At 42.6% G+C, this 23,930-nt stretch overlaps 1 protein-coding gene across 1 annotated transcript in view; it reads right to left on the bottom strand.

Annotated features, from left to right (window-relative positions):
• The window catches only part of LOC129644166 (antigen WC1.1-like), a 59,473-nt gene that overhangs the window by 1,583 nt on the left and 33,960 nt on the right, over window positions 1–23,930 (bottom strand). The window contains exons 9-19 of the mRNA XM_055569644.1: window positions 22,107–22,415; window positions 21,705–22,013; window positions 12,909–13,001; window positions 12,518–12,832; window positions 10,859–11,173; window positions 4,432–4,473; window positions 4,034–4,348; window positions 3,749–3,781; window positions 3,064–3,201; window positions 2,588–2,677; window positions 1,577–1,714 (exon numbers count right to left, since the gene is read on the bottom strand). Coding sequence (XP_055425619.1) covers window positions 1,577–1,714; window positions 2,588–2,677; window positions 3,064–3,201; window positions 3,749–3,781; window positions 4,034–4,348; window positions 4,432–4,473; window positions 10,859–11,173; window positions 12,518–12,832; window positions 12,909–13,001; window positions 21,705–22,013; window positions 22,107–22,415 — 2,097 coding nt within the window. The remainder of the gene's footprint in view (window positions 1–1,576; window positions 1,715–2,587; window positions 2,678–3,063; window positions 3,202–3,748; window positions 3,782–4,033; window positions 4,349–4,431; window positions 4,474–10,858; window positions 11,174–12,517; window positions 12,833–12,908; window positions 13,002–21,704; window positions 22,014–22,106; window positions 22,416–23,930) is intronic.

The raw sequence follows: 23,930 nt of genomic DNA, 5'->3' as shown, positions 1-23,930 counted from the left end.
CTTTTCTCCTTTGGTTTCACTTCTCATCTTTTCTCAGCTATTTGTAAGGCCTCCTCAGACAACCATTTTGTCTTTTTGCATTTCTTTTTCTTGGGGATGTTTTTGGTCCCTGCCTCCTGTACAATGTCACGAACCTCCGTCCATAATTCATCAGGCACTCTGCCTATCAGACATAATCCCCTGAATCTATTTGTCACTTCTACTGTATAATCATAAGGAATTTGATTTAGGTCATACTTGAATGGTCTAGTGGGTTTCTCTACTTTCTTCAATTTAAGTCTGAATTTGGCAATAAGGAGTTCATGATCTGAGCCACAGTCAGCTCCTGGTCTTGTTTTTGCTGACAGTATAGAGCGTCTCCATCTTTGGCTGCAAAGAATATAATTAATCGGATTTCGGTACTGACCATCTGATAATGTCCACGTGGAGAGTCCTCTCTTGTGTTGTTGGAAGAGGGTGTTTGTGTGTTCTCTTGGCAAAACTCTATTAGCCTTTGCCTTGCCTCATTTTGTACTCCATGGCCATATTTGGCTGTTACTCCAGGTATCTCTTGACTTCCTACTTTGCATTCCAGTCCCTTATAACGAAAAGGACATCTTCTGTAGGTGATAGTTCTAAAAGGTCATGTAGGTCTTCATAGAACGGCAACTTCAGCTTCTTCAGCATTACTGATTCGGCATAGACCTGGATTACTGTGATATTGAATGGTTTGCCATCATGTATGTGACCATGCAAAGTTATTATTAAAACACTTGTTTCATTTTTGAATTTGGTTTGGTTCAGTTCAGTCACTCAGTCATGCCTGACTCTCTGTAGCCCCATGGAATGCAGCACACCAGGCTTCCCTGTCTATCACCAACTCCCAGAGCTTGCTCAAACTCATATCCATCGAGTTGGTGATGCCATCCAACCACCTCATCCTCTGTCATCTCCTTCTCCTCCTGCCTTCAATCTTTCCCAGCATCAGGGTCTTTTCTAAGGAGTCAGTTCTCCGTATCAGGTGGCCAAGGTATCGGAGCTCTACTTCAGCTCAGTCCTACCAATGAATATTCCAGGTTGATTTCCTTTAAATTGACTGGGTTGATCTCCTTGCCATCCAAGGGTCTCTGAAGAGTCTTCTCCAACACTACAGTTCAAAAGCATCAATTCTTCAGCACTTAGCTTTGTTTTAAATATGCTCAATTAATCGATAAATTTCTCTTTCGGCCAAGACACAATGCTTGCGGGATCTTAGTTCCTTGACCAGGGTTGAACCTAAGCCCTAGCAGTGAAAGTGCAGAATCCTAACCTCTGGACCACCAGGAAATTCCATAATCTATAAACCATTATGCAAGTATATCACATATAAGGTGATAAGTTTATGTCACATTATGGAGGCATAAATGCCAAATGCAGAGTGATTCCTCACTCCTTGCAAGGAGTCTGACAGCATTAAATATGGCATATGTTCAAGATGATGCTAACAAATATATGAGATTACCTATATTTTGACTCTCTAGGGAGGCTGGGCATTGAGGAGCACAAATTCACTCTTTTCAGATAGAAAGATTGCAGAAGATCAACTGACCACACTCACCTGTCTGAGAGGACCTCACCCCATTCTCCTTCTCTGGGGGCACCTCCTCCTCATTCCCCTGAGAGACAGAAGGAGTTCCAGGCACTGGTACTTCTTCAGCATCATCGTAATTTTCATCAGGGACATCAGTCCTCTGATCTGGGGGTTCCAAGAGCAGACAAGGGAGTGGATGAAACCACAGTAACTGGGTTGGACTGGGGAATACCTAAGATACCTTCTGACCCAGAGTTTCTGAGTTTCTGAATAGAGGCACCAGTCACTCCTTGTTTCAACAGACTTTTTTCTCTAAGACCATGTTTCATTTTGATGTGTCCATAAGCCAAAACATGATTTTACATATCTCAATATTTTCTGGTGGAAACTATGTATCTCAAGCAACTCTTCCACCATTGAGCATTGCTAAAGTACTTTGACAAATTGTGCTTTACAGATGTTATTTTTTAAAAACATTGTGTGCCTGTGGTGATTCTGGACACAGAGAGACCAGCCCCAACATGAGACATCACAGAACAGCCAGAGAAGGAGAAGGACAAACCCCATCTGGACACAAGGGATGCCTCTGGTCCATCAAAGGAAAACCATTCCCCTTAAATCTCCTCTCTATGAGGGAAACTCTCCTCCCCAGAGCCCAGCCGAGGCAGGTCCACCTCTATTTCCTGGAGCGGATCTGTAGTCACTGTTGTCCTCACCATCCCTGGTGTAATACGGCAGTTTAGTCAGTGAGAAATTTGACGGGAAGCCTCGTGTGGAGACAAACATCACACAACACACAGAATTTTCCCTCCCCATACCCACGGGACCTGTGTTAAGGCTGAGAAGGGACAGGCCTGGCTTCTGCAGTATAGACAGAGGCTGGGAGGTCACGGGGCTCTGAGAGGCCATCCTGCCTCTTTGGAGGAGCCGTCTCTGTGAGCCTGGGGCACACATGGGGTCTGCAGATGCTGAGAAGATGTGCACAGCCAGTGGGTGGTGACAACCAGAGATCCCAGGAGAGCAGACAGAGACACTCACCTAGGCTGCCCAGACCTTCCTTCTGGGTCAGAAGGTAATCGAGCTCCTCATACACAGCTTCAGCAAGAGCATCTTCATAGCTGGATAAGGCTGAGAGATCCCCCAGCAGGTCAGAGAAGCTTCCCAGACACCCCAATCCAGCCAGCCCACCTTCATCTCCCTGGTCCTCACATGGGGGCTGCCAGGACCTCAGCATCGTCTCCTACCCCATGCACCATGTCAGCACCTTCTCCCCTCGTCTGACCCTGATTACAGCTCAGTGCCAACTCTGTCTGGTCTCACAGGAGAGGCCATGACTTATGAGAATTCACACCCCAGTCCTAAGAACCTCTGTCTACTCAGCCCTTAGAGCTCAGCATAGAGCACATGGAGTCTGCAACTCAGAACAGTACCTGGCCCAGGTTCTCCTCCTCACACCTGCCCCATCTCCTGCCTCCACACACTCTCCCTGGTCCCCAGTTCCCCCTGCAGCCCACCTCTGCGCTCTGCTCTCCATTTGAGTAGCTGAGTCACCAGGATGACGAGGACCAGGAAGAGAAGGGCCCCCAGGATGAGGCAGAGGACCCCAGGCAGGGAGAAGATGCCAGGAAGAGAATTTGAGGTTGTTCTGGTCCCTAAGGAGAACAGGAAAAAGGGCTGGAGATAGTCTTGGGCACAGAGAAATCTCCTGTGTCAGCATTTTCAGGAGCTCCAGACAATGGTGTCTCAGTCTCAGACAGTGTCAGGGCTCCCCTGGGTCTCATCCTGAGACAAGTCAACTCCACCCTGGCCAGTGTGGACCCGAGGCAGAGGTGGGGATTGTCAGGGAGCTGCCCTGCCGAGACAGCCTCTGAGGACCCAGCTCATCCCTTCTCCTTGGGCTTCAGGAGACAGAGCATCAAACAGTCCAGGGACTTGCACCTCTCTGATGAGGAGCAACACTCAAGGGCAGGTGGGAGATCCTTAGATTCTGCAACAAGGAAACCAAACTTCCTTGGACCCTGGGCATGAGAACATTTGACCCTGGACATCAAGGCAGGGGATTTCCCAGTGTAATGCCCTGGCTCCTCCCCAACAGCCACGGCTCCTCAAACTCTTTCCTCTTCTGAGTTGTCAGAGGGCCCACAGAATAGGTCCCCAGTATCTGAGTATCCTCTCCTGCCCGTGGATGGATCACAGTACCTGCTGTAGTCGTGGGCACTGTTGTCCTTACACCTAAAGAGAAAAACAGTAGTGTGGGGAAGAAGAATTGGCCAGAACGCAGGGCAAACCTTTTCCCTCCTGAGCCTGAAATCACCCCTCTCAGTCTCCACAGCATCAATGTCTAGGCCTCCCAGCACCCTCATCCTAGATCAGAGCCCCAGCACCCAGGATGTCTGAACATAAACTCCCCACCACACCTGGCCCAGCCAACTGCCCCTGCGCTGCCCCAGCTCACCCAGGGTGGACCCCGAGCCCCTCACTCACCAGAGCACCTCACACCAGCATCCTCCTCGTGCTTGCAGTCACTCTGCCCCCAGGGCTCCGCAGCACAGTCCCACAGGGAGGACTCCTGGCCCCCGCACTGCACCTCGTCCAGCCAGATGCTCCCATTTCCAGGGCCAAATGCTGCAGACCACACGGCTTCCAGGGCCTGGCCACAGCCCAGCTGCTGACACACCACCTCGGCCTCTGCCAGGCTCCAGGAGTCATCGCACACGGTGCCCCAGGAGCCGCTGTGCCAGACCTCCACCCGCCCTGAGCACTCGGTGTCTCCTCCCCTGAGTCTCAGCTTCTCTCTGTCTGAAAAGGCAGCAGCCCCTCCTGTGACTCCCCTGGTGGGAGGAAGGAGCCCCTGGGAGCCACAGAGGAGGGGGCTGACATACCTGTGCAGGGGGCAGCAGTTGGACAGCTCTTGGGTCTTCTTCCTGCACACAACAGGGAGACAGTGGATCAGGAATAGCTCAGGGTGTTCCTGTCCCCACATAAGATTATCTAAGATCCATGGCTCAGTGTAAATGACATGTGAAAACACAGGCTCATTATCTCCTGGGCTGAAACATTCACTGCATCTGATCACCAGCTGAAATTACTTTAAATATTTACTTATTTATCAGTCTTCACACCCCACAGCAAATATAAACACAGACATCAATGAATGTACACACACCCCTCTGAATGAAAGTTCCATTAGAAGAAGGACCTTGTAAATCTTATATGTGCCATGTTTCTGCTATTAGGACAGTGCCTGCACATTGTATGCACTCATTCAACAAATATCTATGGAAAACCATTTCGAAATACCTAGATAGGGGCTTGATAAATATTTATTAAATGAATGAATAGACAAATAAAATTCAGTGAAATAAAATTTCTTTTTTTTTAATTCATACTAATCAGTGAAATAGTAAACCAAATATAAATTAATGGTAAAAGTCTATGATAATAGTTCATATTAAAAATAATCAGTCCAGAAGCACAGAGTCAATTTATATTCAAAATCTCATGTACACAATTTTAATGGAAAAGTATTAGATAGATTATAAACTACTCTTACCTATTATTCAGTGTGACAAGTGGGCAAGTGAAGTCTACTGTTGTAAAAGGAAACTCTCTTTTCTAAATTTATTTTTAATTGGAAGATAATCGCTACGCAATGTAGTGTTGGTTATGTGTGTCTGTGTGTTAGTCGCTCAGTCATGTCCAACTCTTTGTGACCCTATGGACCCACCAGGCTCCTCTGTCCATAGGATTTTCCAGACAAACATACTGGAGTGGATTGCTATTCACTTCTCCACTGGATCCTTCCTACCCAGGGATCAAACCCAGGTCTCCTGCACTGCAGGCAGTTTCTTTGCTGTCTGTGCCACCAGAAAAGCCCGTAGTGTGGGTTAGAAATCTCTTAAAAAGGACGTATACAGGAAAGACATGGTAGAATTCTGAGAAGATATATGGACACATATATGTACACACTGAGTAAGCCAGAAATTTTTGCAATGGTTAAAAAAAGCCTACTGATATACCTGTGGCGGATTCATGTTGATGTATGGCAAAACCAATGCAATATTGTAAAGTAATTAACTTCCAATTAAAATAAATAAATTTATATTTAAAAAAGAAAAAATAAAAATAAAAATCTATTATCAACTTGAAAAAAAAAACTACAGGGGAAAAGTGATGGGGGACGGAAAAAAAAAAAAGAAGCCTACTAAGAAAAATTTGTATTGAGAAGATGCAGAAATAATAAACAAAAGACTGAAAATATATACAAAAGAATTGAAGCTGAGAGAAAAAATATAAATTCAAAAAACAGAAGGATAAATAGTACCTGTCATAAAGTATCAATATTTTTATATTCTTTCCAGATCATCCTATCAAAATTCCTACCCACTCTATGCATAGAATCTCTGAGAAAACGATGGCAGGACCTCTGTGAGCGGGTTGCTCATTTTCATGGTCAAAGACTTTACCACCTCTCAAGTCACAGGGTTTAATTGTAGGGAAAATACCATCAATAAACGGTCTCACAGTTTAATGCCTCTTTGGCCTTCAAATGAAAAAGACAAAGAGATGATCAAAGAGAGGCAAGGAAGGGAGTGAGCCTCTGCTTTTGAAGTATCTGATCCCACATTCTCTTAGCTATGGGTTTCAGGCAACATCCAGCATACCATCCAAGGTGCACCTGAATGGGCTGTGTGTGTTTGTGTATGTGGAGGGGGAGGGAAGGAGAAAGAGAAACAGAGAGAAATGTTGAAGGAATAAGGTGCTATGGTGTGACTATTTGTCGCCCTCACCAACATTAATTTCATTCAAAATTTATTGCTGAAATTTCAGTTCCCAGTGTAACAGTATTTAGTGGTGGAGCTTTCTCAAACTCTTCCAAAAACAGAAGAAAAGAACACTTCCAAATTCATTTTATGAAGCCAACATCAGTCTGATACCAAAGCCAGATAAGGACACCATGAGAAAAGAAAATTACAGGCTAATACTCTGATAAGTACAGGTGCAAAAATCGTCAACAAAATATTAGAAAACTGAATTTGACAATACACTACAAGAATCATACACCATGATCAAGTGATATTTGTTCCAAGGATACAAGGATAGTTCGACATTCACAAATTAATCAATGTGATACACCAAATAAACAAAATGAAGGTAAAAATCATATCCTCAAAGGATGCAGAAAAAGTGTTTGACAAACTCAACATCCACTTACAGGAAAAACTCTTTTACAAAGTAGGTATAGAAGGATTGGATCGCAACATAATTAAGGCCATATGAAAAGTACACAGCTAACATCATACTTGACTGTAAAAAACCAAAAGCTTTTCCTCTGAAATTAGACACAAGACAAAAATGTCTCCTCTCACCACTTTTATTCAACTTAGTTTTGGTAGTCCTATCCAGATCCATCAGGCAATAAAAAGAAACTCAAGACATCCAAATCTGAAAGGAAGAGGCAAAACTGACACTATTTGCTGATTGAAAAGTGAAAGTGTTAGTCACTCAGTCGTGTCTGACTCTTCACAACCCCAAGGACTGTAGCCTGCCAGGCTCCTCTGTCCATTGGGATTCTCCAGGCAAGAATACTGGAGTGGGTTGCCATTCCTTCCTCCAGGGGATTTTCCTGACCCAGGGACTGAACCCGGGTCTCTTGCATTGCAGACAGATTTTTTACCATCAGAGTCATGAGGAAAGAAATCCCCTTACATGATATTCTATGTAGAAAACACTAAAGACTTCAGCAAAAATATGAGAACTAATACACTCAGTAAAGTTGCAGAAGAAAAATCTGTATACAAAAATCATATGCATTTCTTTACACTAACAACAAACTGCTATAAAAGAAACTGAGAAAACAATTCTATTTACATTTGCATGAAAATGAATAAAATGTCTAGGAATAAATTTAACCAAGGAGGTGAAAGACATGTACACTGAAAACTAAAAACACATTGATGAAAGATACTGAAGATGACTCAAATAAATGGAAAGATATTCTGTGCTCATGAATTGGAAGATCTAATATTATTAATATGCCCATACTACCCAAAGCAATCTACAGATTCACTGCAATCCTTATCAAAAGTCAATGGAAGTTTTCACAGATACAGAAGAAACAATCCTAAAATTTGCATGGAACCACAAAAGACGCTCAATACCAAAGCAATCTTGAGAAAGAATAACAAAGCTGGAGGTGTCATGCTTCTTGATTTCAAACTATATTACAAAGCTATATTAATCAAAACAGTATGTTGATGGTATAAAAATGAACACAGAGATCAATGGAATAGAATAGAAAGTCCATAAATAAACCCACATTTCTATGGTCAATTAATTTTTGACAAAGAAGCCAAGAATATACACTGGGAAAAGGACAGTTTTTTCAGTAAATGGCATGGGGAACACTGCACAGCCACATGCAAAAAATGAAACTGGACCACTATCTTACACCATTCACAAAAATTAACTCAAAATAGGTTAAAGACTTGATCACAAGTCCTGAAGCCATAAAATTTCTAGAAGAAAAAACAGAAAATAAAATCCTTGACACCAGTCTTTGTGATGATTTTTTGGATTTGACACCAAAAGCAAAGGGAACAAGAGTAAAAACAAGCAGTTGTGATGACATAAGGCTAAAAAGCTTCTGCCCAATTAAGGAAGCCATCAACAAAGTGAAAAAGCAACCTGTGGAATTGGAGAAAATATTTGCATATTATATTTCCGGTAAGGATTATTATCCAAAATACACAAGGAACTCATACAACTCAGTAGCAAAAAACAGGCTGATTTTTTAAAAATGGGCAGAGAACCTGAATAGACATTTTTTTAAAGAATACATACAACTTGCCAATAGGTACATAAAAACGTGCTCAACACTATTAATCATCAGAAAATACAAATCAAAACCACAATGAGATATGACCTCATATCCTCTAGAAAGGCTTTTATCCAAAAGAAGAAATAACAGGAGTTGAGGAGAATGTGAAGAGACAGGAAAGCTTTTGCACAGTTAGAGGGAATGTAAGTTGATGCAGCCCCTATGGAAACAGTATTGAGGTGCATCAAAAATTAAAAATAGAACCGCTGTATGATTTAGGAATTTCACTTTGGAGTATTCATCTGAAGAAAACAAAAACATTAACTTGAAAACCCAATGTTCACTGCAGCAACATTTGTTCAGTTGCTAGGTTGTGTCTGACTCTTTGCAACCCCATGGACTGCAGCATGCCAGGCTCCTCTGTCCTTCACTAACTCCCAAAGTTTGCTCAAATTCATTTCCACTGAACTGGTGATGCTATCTAACTATCTCATCCTCTGTGGCCCCCTTCTTCTTTTGCCTTCAATCTTTCCCACCATCGGGGTCTTTTCCAATGAGTCAGCTCTTCTCATCACGTGGCCAAAGTATTGGAGCTTCAGCTTTAGCATCAGTCCTTCCAATGAATATTCAGAGTTGATTTCCTTTAGGATTGATTGGTTTGATCTCCTTGCTGCCCAAAGGACTCTCAATTCAATTGTGGCATCCAAGCACCACAATTCAAAAGAATCAACTCTTTTTAGCTTCTTCTATAACCCGGCTCTCACGTCCAGATTTGACTACTGGGAAAAATATAGCTTTGACCATATGGACCTTTTCAGCAAAGTGATGTCTCTGCTTTTTAATACTCTGTCTAGCTTTGTCACAGACGAGCAAGCCTCTTTTAATCTCATGGCTGCAGTCACCATCAGCAGTGATTTGGGAGTCCAAGAAAAGAAAATCTGTCACTGTTTCCACTTTCTCCCCTTTTATTTGCCATGGAGAGCTGATGATCTTAGGTTTTAGAATGTTGAGCTGTAAGCCAGCTTTTCACTCTCCTCTTTCACCCTCAATGAGAGGCTCTTTAGTTCCTCTTGGCTTTCTGCCATTAGAGTGGTATCATCTGTGTATCTGAGGTTGTTGATATTTCTCACAGCAGTCTTGATTCCAGCTTGTGATTCATCCAGCCTGGCATTTCCTATGATGTTCTCTGCATATAAGTTAAATAAACAGGGTGACAATCTACAGCCTTGACGAACTCTTTTCCCAATTTGGAACCAGTCGGTTGTTTCATGTCCAGTTCCAACTGCTGCTTTTTGATCTGCATACAGGTTTCTCAGGAGGCAGGTAAGGTGCCCTGGTATTCTCATCTCTTTAAGAATTTTCCACAGTTCATTGTGATCCACATGGTCAAAGGCTTTATGTAGTCAATCAAGCAGATGTTTTTCTGGAATTCTCTGGCTTACTCTATGATCCAACAAATGTTGGCAATTTGATCTCTGGTTTCTCTGCCTTTTCTAAACCCAGCTTGTACATCTCGGAAGTTCTCAGTTCACTTACTGCTGAAGCCTAGCTTGAAAGACTTTGAGCATAACTTTGCTAGCATGTGAAATGAGCACAGTTGTGAGGTAGTTTGACCATTCATTGGCATTGGCCTTCTTTGAGATTGAAATGAAAACTGACCTTCTCCAGTCCTGTGGCCACTGATGAATCTTCCAAATTTGCTGACATATTGACTGCAGCACTTTAACAGTATTACCTTTTAGTATTTTATAGCAATATATATGAGTCAAACAATGTAAGTCTTCACTGATGAATGGATAAAGAAAATGTAATATAGACTTATATCCACCCATAAAAAAAGAAGAACATCTTGCCAGTTTCAACAACATGGATGGAACTCGAGGGCATTATGCTAAGTGAAACAAATCAGACAGAGAAAGAAAAATACCATATAATCTTATTTATATGTGTAATATTAAAACAAAAAGCAAGTTCAGAGATGCTGAGTAGTTGGTGGCTGCCAGAGGTGGGGGATTTGGTGTGGGCAAAGGTAATCAAAAGGTATAAATTTGAATTATAAAGTTAATAGGTGAAGAGATATAACATACAGCATGGTGACTATAGTGAATACTGCATTGTCTATTTGAAAGATGGCAAGAAAATACATCTTAAACATTCTCATCATGAAGGAAACTTTTTAACTATATATATGGATCTATATATATGGATCCATATATATAGATATAACTAGACTTACTGTAGTGATCATTTATCAATACACACAAACATATAAGCATTATGTTGAACACAGCAAAAAATATAATGTTGTGTCAATTATATCAATTAAAAAATTTTCATAAAGCAAGTTTGGAACATGTAGATTAAATAAGCTCCATCCAAACTTCATTTTATAAACTCAACTTAAACCCATCACTTAGATTTTAAAATATCAAATCTCACTAACAACATCCTACAGAGTTGGGAAAGACACAGAAACAGACATAAGTCACCTTCACACGAGATGTAGGCTTCCTCCTTTGGAGAGCATGAACTGTATTTCCATGGGCCAGAAGGACACTGCCAGAGAGAGGTATCAGTTTTCCGACACTGAATTAAATCTACCCACCGGGGTCTAGAACCTTCCCTGAGACCAACAGAGGTGTTGAGACTTCCACTGTCCCCACAGCCAAGCTGACTGCAGATCATGGACACAGTGATGTCTTCCATGGGGCTGCGGCAGACACTGCCCCAGGTCCCATTGTAGAAAACTTCCAGCCACCCAGCACACTGCTGGTCCTTGGTCACCATCCTGAGGGCCAGGAACTCTAAGATCGAAAGAGAGGAGACAGGACACAGTGACACCCCACTCAGTGCTCTGGGTTTTCCTCTCTCCCCAAAAATGTGAACACTCATCTCTGACCCAGCTGAGGAAGCAAATCCATTAGATGACCAGAGTGAAACCTGCCTCCTTTTTATCTGACTTTGTCCATTTGTGTCTGTCTTTCTAAATATTTCTACCACTATGATGTAGTGGTATGAACTGAGAGGAAGTCCAACCTGGACACCTGCAGAGAGAGGGAGCTGACTCCTGCTTCCTGACAAAACATCTAAAAGAGTGTATGAAAGGGATGTGATGTGGACAGTGTGGAGGCAGATAAAATAATGGACCTGTGACTGTTTCCTTATCTGGCAAAGGGGACTTTACAGATGTGATTAAAGTAAGGACCTTGAGATTACCCTGAAATATGATGGATTAACCACCTGCTGCTGCTAAGTCGCTTCAGTCGTGTCCGACTCTGTGCAACCCCATAGACAGCAGCCCACCAGGCTCCTCCGTCCCTGGGATTCTCCAGGCAAGAATACTGGAGTGGGTTGCCATTTCCTTCTCCAGTGCATGAAAGTGAAGTCGCTCAGTCGTGTCTGACTCCTAGGGACTCCATGGACTGCAGCCTACCAGGCTCCTCCATCCATGGGATTTTCCAGGCAAGAGTACTGGAGTGGGTTGCCATTGCCTTCTTCCACCTGAGCACAGTCTAATCACAATCTTAGACTCACTGTCCTTTAGAGTGGAATACTTTTCCTCGTTCTGGTTAGAGGGAGATGTGAATGTGTATAACAGTTAGAGAGGTGGAGCATTGCTGGTCTGATGATGAACAGAAGGGGGTTATGACCGAAGGCAGGCAGGCAGTTTTTAGAAGCTTGAAAAGACAAGAAACAGATTCTTTCCCAGAGGCTCAGAGGTGATGTGACCCTACTGAAACCTTGATCCCCATCCTGTGAGATTCCTGCTGGACATCTAAGCTACAGAAGTGTAAGGAAGTAAATGTGTTGTTTTAAACCATTAACTATGTGGTAATTTGTTACAAAACAAAAAAACTAGCACCTTGGCTTTAAGACTTCTCTACCATATGTACCAGAAGAGTGAGCCCTGATTTCAAGGAAAACTGAGAAAAGGCTCTGCCAGCAAACACTACTGAGGAGAAAGGACCAGAATCTCAGCTGCTGCAGGAGGCAGTGAAAGCACCTCGTCTTCACGTCTGCTGGAAAGACAGGCTTCATGGGAGGAAGCCTCCTTCTCTGGTCCCTTCAGCATCTCTCCCTCAGGGTTCAGACCCCCGTCCTCCTGGGCCCTCCCCTCCCCTAGCCTGTGGACAGTGTGGAGTGCTGACCTGAGCAGATGACTCCGGCGTCCTCCTTGTGTCTGCAGTCGTGCCGCCCCCAGCCCCGGGAAGGGCACCTCCACACGTGGGACTCCTTTCCTGTGCAGTTCAGGTCGTCCAGCCAGATGGGCCCTGATCCTGCCCCGAAGTGAGCAGACCCCGTGGCATTGAGGGCTTCTCCACAGCCCAGCTGCCTGCACACCACGCGGGCATCGTCCAGGTCCCAGCCGTCATCACAGATGGTGCCCCAGGAGCCCTGGTCAAGGATCTCCACTCTCCCGGCGCAGGGACCGCCCCCATCCACCAGGCGGAGCTGTCTACTGTCTGAGGAGAGAGAAATGGGACAATGAGGCGTTGACCTGGAGGGTGAATAGGATCTTCTGTCCTGTAGGACCCTCACCTGAGCAGTAGGGGGCGCTCTCCTCTGAGGCTGCAGACCCTGCTTGTTCAGACACCGAGTCATTGCACTGGGGCAGCACGTGGGTGTGATTTCCTGAAAAAAGAGCGATGATTAGAGGGTTGCGAGGGTTGAAGAACAGGAAACTCAGTTAAGCAAAATAATTTTTAGGAGGGGAGGGGAGTTTGTGGGGAAATGGATACATGTATATGTATGGCTGAGTCCCTGCCTGTTCACCTGAAACGGTAACAACATTGTTAATCGGCTAAACCCAATACAAAGTAAAAATTCAAAATAAAATAATAATAATAATAATGATCTAGTGATGGAGCTGACATGAAAGCTGTAACATACCAGTAAAGTTACCATAATCTTAGTGTTCCCTTTCTCTATGAACAGCCCTGGTCCTGACAATGCCACGATTCCTGTTTTAAGCCAAGCTTTGCCCTAAGAATGAGTTAAATAAGTTGCTCTATCCTTAATCTACCCCTAAATAGAAGAAGCAAAACAAAATCCTTTCTGAAGGCTTTGTACAATTTTTTATCTACAATGTTTGTGATTTTTAAAAACACTTATATAAAAGAGATCTCATGGAAAACAAGAGGAAAAAGAAACATTAAAAAATTTTCCCAGGGTATTTGGCTCTTAAAGTTACCTGACAGAGAGTTTATTTTATTTATTTTTATTAATTTTTATTTGAGCATAATTGCCTTACAACGTTGTGGATGCTTCTGCTGTACAGCGAATTCAATACATTATATATACATTTAAGGGTTTCCTAGGTGACTCAGTGGTTAAAAAAAAAATCTGCCTGCCAAATAGGAGACTGGGGTTCCATCCCTAGTTGGGAAGATCCTCTGGGGAAAGAAATGGCAACCCACTCCAGTATTCTTGCCTGGGAAATCCTATGGACAAAGGAGTGTCTCAGGCTACAGTCCATGAGGTCACAAAAGAGTCAGACGCAACTCAGCGACCAAACAACAATGACACATATATATATATCCCCTCTTTCTTGGATTTACTTCCTATTTACATCACCACAGAGCACTGAGTCAAGTTCGCTGTGCTATACAATAGATTATTAATCTATTTTATGTGTTCAGTTCAGTAGCTCAGTAGTGTCCAACTCTTTGTGACCCCATGCATCACAGCACGCCAGGCCTCCCTGTCCATCACCAACTCCCGGAGTCCACCCAAACCCATGTCCATCGAGTCAATGATGCCATCCAACCATCTCATCTTCTGTCATCCCCTGCTCCTCCTGCCCTCAATCTTTCCCAGCATCGGTGTCTTTACCAATGAGTCAGCTCTTTGCATCAGGCGGCCAAAGTATTGGAGCTTCAGCTTCAACATCAGTCCTTCCAGTGAACACCCAGGACTGATTTCCTTTAGGATGCACTGGTTGGATCTCTTTGCACTCCAAGGGACTCTCAAGCGTCTTCTCCAACACCACAGTTCAAAAGCATCAATTCTTTGGTGCTCAGCTTTCTTTATAGTCCAATTCTCACATCCATACATGACCACTGGAAAAACCATAGCCTTGACTAGATAGACCTTTGTTGGCAAAATTTATGTGTGTGTGTATGCTAAGTCACTTCAGTCATGTCTGACTCTGTGACACTATGGATTGTAGCCCATCAGGCTCCATGTCTACGGGATTCTCCAGGCAATATCTATTTTATACTTAGTATCAGTAGTGTAGGCCTTCTGAGTCTAGTGGCTGAGGCAGTAAAGAATCCGCCTGCAATGCAAGAGATCCTTGGGTTGGGAAGATCCCCTGGAGGAGGGTATGGCAACCCACTCCACAATTCTTTCCCGGAGAATCCCCATGGACAGAGGAGCCTGGCGGGCTACAGTCCACAGGGTTGCAAAGAGTCAGATACAACTAAGCGCACAGCACAGCACATCAATACTGTCTATATGTCATATATGTCAATCTCAATGTCCCAATTCATCCCACTCTTCATTTCCCCTCTTAGTATCCATGTGATGTTCTCTAGGTTGGTGTCTCTACTTCTGCTTTGCAGTAAGTTCATCTCTACCATTTTTCTAGATTCCACATATAAGTGATGTTATACTGTATTTGTTTTTCTCTTTCTGATTTACTTCATTCTACATAACAATCCTATTTCAAATCCTAAAAGATGATGCTGTGAAAGTGCTGCATTCAATATGCCAGCAAATTTGGAAAACTCAGCAGTGGCCACAGGACTGGAAAAAGTCACTTTTCATTTCAATCCCAAAGAAAGACAATGCCAAAGAATGCTCAAACTACCACACAATTGCAGTCATCTCACTAGCAAAGTAATGCTCAAAATTCTCCAAGCCAGGCTTCAACAACATGTGAACCATGAACTTCCAGATGATCAAGCTGGTTTTATAAAAGGCAGAGGAACTAGAGATCAAATTGCCAACATCTGCTGGATCATCGAAAAAGCAAGAGAGTTCCAGAAAAACATCTATTTCTGCTTTATTGGCTATGCCAAAGCCTTTGACTGTGTGCATTACAATAAACTGTGGAAAATTCTAAAAGAGCTGGGAATACCAGACCACGTGGCCTGCCTCTTGAGAAATCTGTATGCGGGTCAGGAAGCAACATTTAGAACTGGACATGGAACAACACACTGTCTCCAAACAGGAAAAGGAGTACGTCAAGGCTGTATGTTGTCACCCTGCTTATTTAACTTATATGCAGAGTGCATTATGAGAAACGCTGGGCTGGATGAAGCACAAGCTGGAATCAAGATTGTTGGGAGAAATATCAGTAACCTCAGATATGGAGATGACATCACCCTTATGGCAGAAAGTGAAGAGGAACTAAAGAGCCTCTTGGTGAAAGTGAAAGAGGAGAGTGAAAAAGTTGGCTTAAAGCTCAACATTCAGAAAACAAAGATCATGGCATCCAGTCCCATCACTTCATGGCAAATAGATGGGGAAACAGTGGAAACAGTGGCTGACTTTATTTTTTTGAGCTCCAAAATCGCTGTAGATGGTGACTGCAGTCATGAAACTAAAAGATGCTTACTCCTTGGAAGAAAAGTTATGACCAACCTAGACAGCATATTAAAAAGAAGAGACATTACTTTGCCAACAAAGATCTATCTAGTCAAGGCTATGGTTTTTCCAATAGTCATGTATGGATATGAGTTGGACTATAAAGAAAGCTGAGCACCAAAGAATTGATGCTTTTGAAGTGTGGTGTTGGAGAAGACTCTTGAGAGTCCCTTGGACCTCAAGGAGATCCAACCAGTCCATCCTAAAGGAAATCAGTCCAGAATGTTCATTGGAAGGACTGATGCTGAAGCTGAAGCTCTAGTACTTTGGCCACCTGATGATGTGAAGAACTGACTCATTTGAAAAGACCCTGATGCTGGGAAAGATTGAAGGCGAGAGGTGAAGGGGACGACAGAGGATGAGTTGGTTGGATGGCATCACCAACTCAGTGAACATGAGTTTGAGTAATCTCTGGGAGTTGGTGATGGACAGGGAGCCCTCTTGTGCTACAGTCAATGGGGTCGCAAAGAGTCGGACATGACGAGCTACTGAACTGAACTAAACCGAACATAATCTCTAGGTCTATCCATGTCTCTGCAAATTTCACAACTTTATTCTTTTATGGCTGAGTAATATTCCATTTTATATATGTACAACATCTTCTCTATCCATTCCTCCTGTGAGGGACATTTAGGTTGCTTCTGTGTCCTGGCTGTTGTAAATAGTGCTGCAGTGAACATTAGGATGAATGTGTCTTTTTGAATGATGATTCTCTCCAGGTATGTGCCCAGGAGTGGGATTGTTGAGTCATACGATAGTTCTATTTTTAGTTTTCTGAGGAACCTCCATACTGTTCTCCATAGTAGTTGTGCCAATTTACATACCCATATGTAGGAGGATTCCCTTTTCTGCACATTCTCTTCAGCATTTATTGTTTGTAGATTTTTTTAATGATAGACATTCTGACTGGTGTGAAGTAATACCTGACTGCAGTTTTGCATCTCTCTAGTAATTAGTGATGTTGAACATCTTTTCATGTACTTGTTAGCCATCTGTATGTCTGGAGAAATGTCTGTTTAGGTCTTTTTCCCATTTTTCAATTGGGTTGTTTGGTTTGTTGATATTGAGTTGTTTGTGCATTTTGAAGATTAGTCGCCTGTTAGTTGTTTCATTTTAGTTGCAAATATTTTCTCCCATTCTGACAGTTGTCTTTTTGTTCTGTTTATGGTTTCCTTTGCTATGCAAAGCCTTTTAAGTTTAATCGGGTCTTATTTGTTTATTTTTGTTTTTATTTTCTTTACTCTAGAAGGTTGGTCAAAAAAGATCTTGTTGCAATTTATGTCAAAGAATCTTCTGCCTATGTTTTCCTCTAAGAGATTTATAGTCTGACAGAGAATTTAAATGCCATGATTAAAGTCCTCAAAGAATTAATTAACAAGATATGTGTCTTGGCAGAGAAATGATAACAAAAACAAATGAAAATTCTACAGCTGAAAAAGTTAACAGCTGAAATTAAGAACTAGAGAATGAGTCTATCAGCACATTAGATCAATATAAAGTAGAAATAGTAAAATGGAAGATGAGAGGATAAATATTCCTCTATATACAAAAGCTAGTTACATGGTAAGTGCCTGGTTAACAATACTGTATAACAAAGTTTCCCCCCAAACTTAGCAGTTGAAGGAATTTTTTTTTTTAATTTTGATCATAATTTTCTGGTCAGTAATTTGGGAAAGACTCAACTTGGCAGTTCTATCTTTGGGGTCTCTCATGTGGTTGCCCTTAGATGTTATCTGGGGCTGATATCTCTAAAGGTTTGATTGAACTGTGGTTATGTAAGGAAATTCCCTGAAGTATTTTTTTTGTTGGGGAGATGGAGGGATAAAGGAGCATCCTATCTGCAACTTAATCCAGAAAGATTTTACATACTCAGGGGGGAAATGGGGCAGGAGAGGGACAAAGGAGGAGAGAGACGGAAAGCTAGAGCAAGACAGAGAAAACTAGAGTGAGAGAGAGAGGGAGAGAAAAGAAAGAAGGATTAAAGCAAAATACTAACCTACCATTTGGGGAATCCAGATAAAGTTCAGAGAGAATTCACTCCTAGAAAACCTTCACTAAAGGAAATACTAGTAACATCAAACCCATAAAATGCCTAGGAGAAAACCTAGGTAAAGACGTGCAAAACATCTGAGAGAAATTCAAGACCAAACTGAATGAAGGGATTTATTTTGCCAATGATTTGGGAAACTCAGTGTTGTCAAAATAAATCATTCTCAAATTTATATACAGATTAAAGCTAACCTCAATAAAATTCCCTGATTCTTTTGTGTGTATGAAACATGACAAGATGATTCAAAATTTATGTTGTTGTTCAGTCACTCAGTCATGCCTGACTGTTTGCAACCCCATGGACTGCAGCAGGCCAGGCTTCCCTATCCATCACCAACTCCCAGAGTTTACCCAAACTCATGTCCATTGAGTCAGTGATGCCATCCAACTATCTCATCTTCTATTGTCCCCTTCTCCTCCTGCCTTCAATCTTTCCAAGCATCAGGGTCTTTTCTAATGAGTCAGCTCTTCACATCAGGTGGCAGAGTATTGGAGCTTCAGCTCAAAAATGTATACAAAATACAAAAACCAAGAATGACCAAGGCAGTTAGGAAGAACAGCAACAACATAACTTCTTTAAATTAAAGTTACCCAGACGTACTCTATGTTTTTAGTCACTCAGTCATTTCCGATTCTTTGTGACCCAGTGGACTATAGTCCAACAAGCTCCTCTCTCCATGGGGACTCTCCAGGCCAGAATACTGGAGTGGGTTGCCATGCACTTCTCCAGGGGATCTTCCCAACCCAGGGATCAAACCCAGGTCTCTCACCTTGCAGACAGATTCTTTACCATCTGAGCGACCAGGGAAGGTTCAAGATTTACTATAAAATTCAATAATTAAGAAAATGTGGTACAGCTGAAGGATAGACAAATGACACAGTGGAATAGAATAGAAAGTCTAAAAGAAGTACTCAGACATATGTGCCCTTTCGTTTATCACAAAGGTGGCACTGCAGTAGGGAATAGTCTTTCCAGAAAAAGATTTTCAGTCAACTGGATGCCCATATGAAAACATGACACTTGACCCTTATCCTACACAGTTATCAGTCCTAGAGGCACTGTATGATTACATGCAAAAGAAAAATAATTACACTTCTGTGAGATACTCTCAGAGAATATTTTTGTGATTTTGGAGTGGACAAAGTTCTTTCTAGAAGGATATAAGGATCTCTATGGACTGGAACAAAGGACTGGTTCAAAATCGAGACAGGAGTACGTCAAGCCTGTATATTGTCACCCTGATTATTTAACTTCTATGCAGAACACGTCATGCGAAATGCCAGGATGGATGAAGCACAAGCTGGAGTCAAGATTGCTGGGAAACATATCAATAACCTCAGATATGCAGATGACACCACCCTTATGGCAGAAAGTGAAGAGGAACTAAAGAGCCTCTTGATGAAGGTGAAAGAGGTGAGTGAAAATGTTGGCTTAAAACTTAACGTTCAGAAAAGGAAGATCATGGCATCTGGTCCCATCACTTCATGGCAAATAGATGGGGAAACAATGAAAACAGTGACAGACTTTATTTTCTTGGACTCTAAAATCACTGCAAATGGTGACTGCAGCCATGAAATTAAAAGATGCTTGCTCCTTGGAAGAAAAGCTATGACAAACCTAGATAGCATATTAAAAAGCAGAGATGTTACTTTGCCAACAAAGGTCCAACAAAGCTATAGTTTTTCCAGTAGTCATGTATGGATGTGAGAGTTGGACCATAAAGAAAGCTGAGCACTGAAGAATTGATGCTTGTGAACTGGGGTGTTGGAGAAGACTTTTGAGAGTCCCTTGGACTTCAAAGATATTAAACCAGTCAATCCTAAAGGAAATCAGTGCTGAATATTCATTGGAAGGACTGATGCTGAGGTTGAAGCTCTAATACTTTGGCCACATGATGGGAAGAACTGACTCATTGGAAAAGACCCTGATGCTGAAATATACTGAAGGCAGGAGAAGGAGATGACAGAGGATGACATGATTGGGTGGTATCACCAACTCAATTGATATGAGCTTGAGCAAGCTGCGGGAGATGATGAAGGACAGGGAAGTTTGATGTGCTGCAGTCCATGGGATTGCAAAGAGTCGGACATGACTGAGTGACTGAACTGAACTGACTGACTGAAGGAGCACTACATGTACAGTAAAAAAGGTGAATGAATTCACTTAAGATTAGTAACTTGACTCATTGAAGTACACCATACCATTAAGAAAATTAAAATATAAGACAGAATTAAACACACAAAAAACATAATAAATATTTATTCCAAAAGTCATCATCATGGTAACTTGCACCACTGTATTTGTAATAGTCAAAACCTGGCAACAAACTCAAATTTCTGCCACTAGTTGAATGGATCAATGCATGGTCATGTGATCATTCAAAGGAATACTCTATAGTAATAAAATTGAATACAATGTTGCCATAAACAACATCATGAGTGAGAAATTAGACACGAAAGAAGACATTCTGTATGGTTATACATAAAGTTTAAAAACTGACAAAATATTCTATGGCAGTACAAGTCTTAGGTAGTCAGTCTTCCCTGGAGAGGAGGAGGGCACAGCTATTGGGAGGCGATAGTGACTCTGTGGTGCTGTGAATGTTCTCTTTGTAGATCTGGGTTGGGGAACATGATCTAGGTATACACTTATTGTTTGTACTTTGTTCTCTATTATTGTCCTTAAATAATAATGTTTCATAAAAATATTATTCATCTAAGCATTTCTTTCCCTGACATAGCACTTCTTAAGTGAGCATTTCTTAGCACTTCTTTCCCCTGAAAAAATGAGTGAACAATGAGAAGGTTATGGAGCAGGACCTTACGGAGCCTTCTCAGGACAGACCACCCTCATGTCCTGCACCTGCTTCTGTCTGTAGAAAAGCCTTAGCCAAAGAATAAATTTAATCACAGAAATGAAAATTTTTCAGAAACAAAGGAAAACAGTCAAATCAGATAAAATAATAATAGTTTAGCTCTAAACAAAGTCAAGGATTTTTAGTTCCTCCTCATGGGCTATAGCTAACATTCTGAGCCATATTCTTTGAGCTGTTTTGCAGATGCTGAAATCCCAACCAGGAGGTAGAAGTAAATTACATGATGACCAGACTAGTGGGGTGCCATTTCCTTCTCCAGGGGATCTTCCCAACCCAGGGATCAAACCTGAGTCTCTTGCATTGTAAGCAGATTCCTTACCATCTGAGTCAACAGGGAAGCCCTTCTTCATCTTACACAATTCCAATAATTGGCCTCAAGGAAATGGGAACAAACCAACACTAGAACTGATGATTAACTGCAATTCAAACAATACAGGTGACACTGATCAGACCTATTTCAAGATGATTGTCAGGGCTAGCTGTGCTATTCTGCAGGTAACCTGTCCCCTACCTCCACCTGTGCACTCCTGAAATTCCCATTTAAAAACTCTTGTCCCTGATCAGCAAGGGGGAGCTGGTTCTTTGGTACATTAGTCCTCTGTCTCCCCAGAACTGCTGGTTTTCTCAATAAAGCTATCTTTAATTTTACCCCATGCTAATCTCTCAGGATTGGATTCTTAAGTAATGAGCAGTTGAAACCTGAGTTCAATAATTTCACTACAGAATATCTTCCTTTCTAAGTCTGTTTTCCCTTATTCTCTGCTCTGGGGACATTTCGCCCCAGGAGCATCCTAAGTATAGTAGCCCTTCCCTGTCTTACCTGAGCAGATCACAGAGGCCGTGTTGCCACGAGAACAGTCAGGAACACCCAGGGCAGTCACAGGGCATTTCCATAGGAAAGACTCAGCCCCTGAGCAGTGAAATCGGGCTTTCCAGAGTTGATCACTTCCTTCTGCTCCATTTGGGGTGGAGATGGCGACTCCACAGCCGAGCTGACGACAGACAACATTGGCATTGGCCAGACTCCAGTGGGAGGCACAGAGAGCTCTCCAATGTCCAGAAATATTCATCTCCACCTGCCCCTCACACTGAGAGGTGCCATTTTTCATGAGCCGGACATCTGTGTACACTGATAGAAAAAGACAGGATTTCAGCACAATCTGATTTCTTTTTTACCTTGAACTGAGTGTACACAGAGGTTAAGTCCTGATGTGCATCTCACCTGAACAGACAACCTGAGCAGCTCCACTGGGGTGACACGTGCCCCCTGGACAGGGCACTCTGGGGCAGGACCAGAGCTCAGGCTCCTCCCCCTCACACCTGAACTCTTCAGCCCAGACCCAGCGATCTGACTCTCTGAATGGCACATGTCCCAGGACAGACACAGCCTTGCCACATCCCAGCTCTGCACAGATGACCTGGGCAGTGGGCAGTGTGAAGTTTCCATCAGACACTGGGGTCCAGGCTTCTCCAGAATGCACTTCTGCTTGCCCTGAGCAGGGTCCAACCCCTCCAGCCAGACGCACAAATCCTAAGAGAAACAAAGAACAACAAATGCAGTGAGTGTTCATGAACCTGGCTTGGCAATTGGAAACAACATTCACAGGCATGAGATGGTGTGAAAGTTTTTCTTTCCAACAGTGGAATAAGAGGGGATAAGAAGAGAGAATTTGACTGTCATTGTCAAACTGCATTTTCATGAGCAAGTTTCTGAAGAGATATCCAGAAGGATTGAAGAATCAGTTTGGAATGGCTGAATCCCGAGAATATATATTGGTTAGGAACATTAATTCCTATCTGGGGCATGGAAACTACAGTGCCCAAAGAAACTGCACAGTGGTAGTCATTCAAACGTGGGTGCAGAGCTGAAGTGAGAGTGAAAAAGGTCCATGGGGTTCAAGAGCTTACAGGCCTAAGAGCCAGAGAAGTTTAGAAGTTTAGAGGACCATCCTGAGATTTCTGGGGCTAAACTTCTGGCCAGTATTCTCTCAGAGCCAATATTCAAGTCACTGAGGACAGGGAATATCACACGGGCTGGATCTGAGTGCAGGTATTATAATCTAATTGTGAAAGAAGTTGTCCACAGGCAAGTTTAGAAATGACAAAAGCTCAGAGAGTCATAGGAGAGGGAGGGAATGGTCCTAGCCATCTTTCTTAAAAACCTAGGATTTATCAAGACACCTGGGAGAAAGTGAGGTCTCAGTGGGATTATGCAAGACAATTGAGTTAGTTGATTACTTCATACTAGACATGAGATTCTCAGCAAATGTGAAAGAGTAATGATAATTTAATGTATTCTAACCTTATCTATATGCTAAGTGCATATGCCTTTCCTATTTGGATTTCTGAGATAAGAAGCCAGCAAGCTATAAAAAAGGAGAATGAGAGGAAGAGAGCAGACAGCAAACAACCCATGTATGCTTTCAGTTCAGTTCAGTTCAGTTCAGTCCCTCAGTCATGTCCAACTGTTTGTGACCCCATGAATCACAGCACACCAGGCCTCCCTGTCCATCACCAACTCCCTGAGTTCACCCAAATTCGTGTGCATCGAGTCAGTGATGCCATCCAGCCATCTCATCCTCTGTCGTCCCCTTCTCCTCCTGCCCCCAATACCTCCCAGCATCAGGGTCTTTTCCAAAGAGTCAACTCCTCAAATGAGGTGGCCAACGTATTGGAGTTTCAGCCTCAGCATCAGTCTTTCCAATGAACACCCAGGACTGGTGTGTCCAAGGGACTCACAAGAGTCTTCTCCAGCACCACAGTTCAAAAGCATCAATTTTTCAGTGCTCAGCTTTCTTCACAGTCCAACTCTTACATCCATACATGACCACTGGAAAAACCACAGCCTTGACTAGGTGGAACTTTGTTGACAAAGTAATATCTCTGCTTTTTAATATGCTATCTAGGTTGGTTACTAGGTTGCTATCTAGGAAGGTTACTTTCCCTCCAAGGAGTAAGTGTCTTTTAATATATACTTTAGAGATTTCTAAACTGCAAAAGCCTCAATAGGAATGAAAAATAGAAAGATTTGGGGGGGGGGGGGGAA

The sequence above is a fragment of the Bubalus kerabau genome, chromosome 1, assembly GCF_029407905.1.
Source record: "Bubalus kerabau isolate K-KA32 ecotype Philippines breed swamp buffalo chromosome 1, PCC_UOA_SB_1v2, whole genome shotgun sequence".
In the NCBI taxonomy this organism is placed as follows: domain Eukaryota; kingdom Metazoa; phylum Chordata; class Mammalia; order Artiodactyla; family Bovidae; genus Bubalus; species Bubalus kerabau.
Note: the sequence above shows the minus strand (reverse complement) of the source record. Positions and strands in the feature narration are given on the sequence as shown.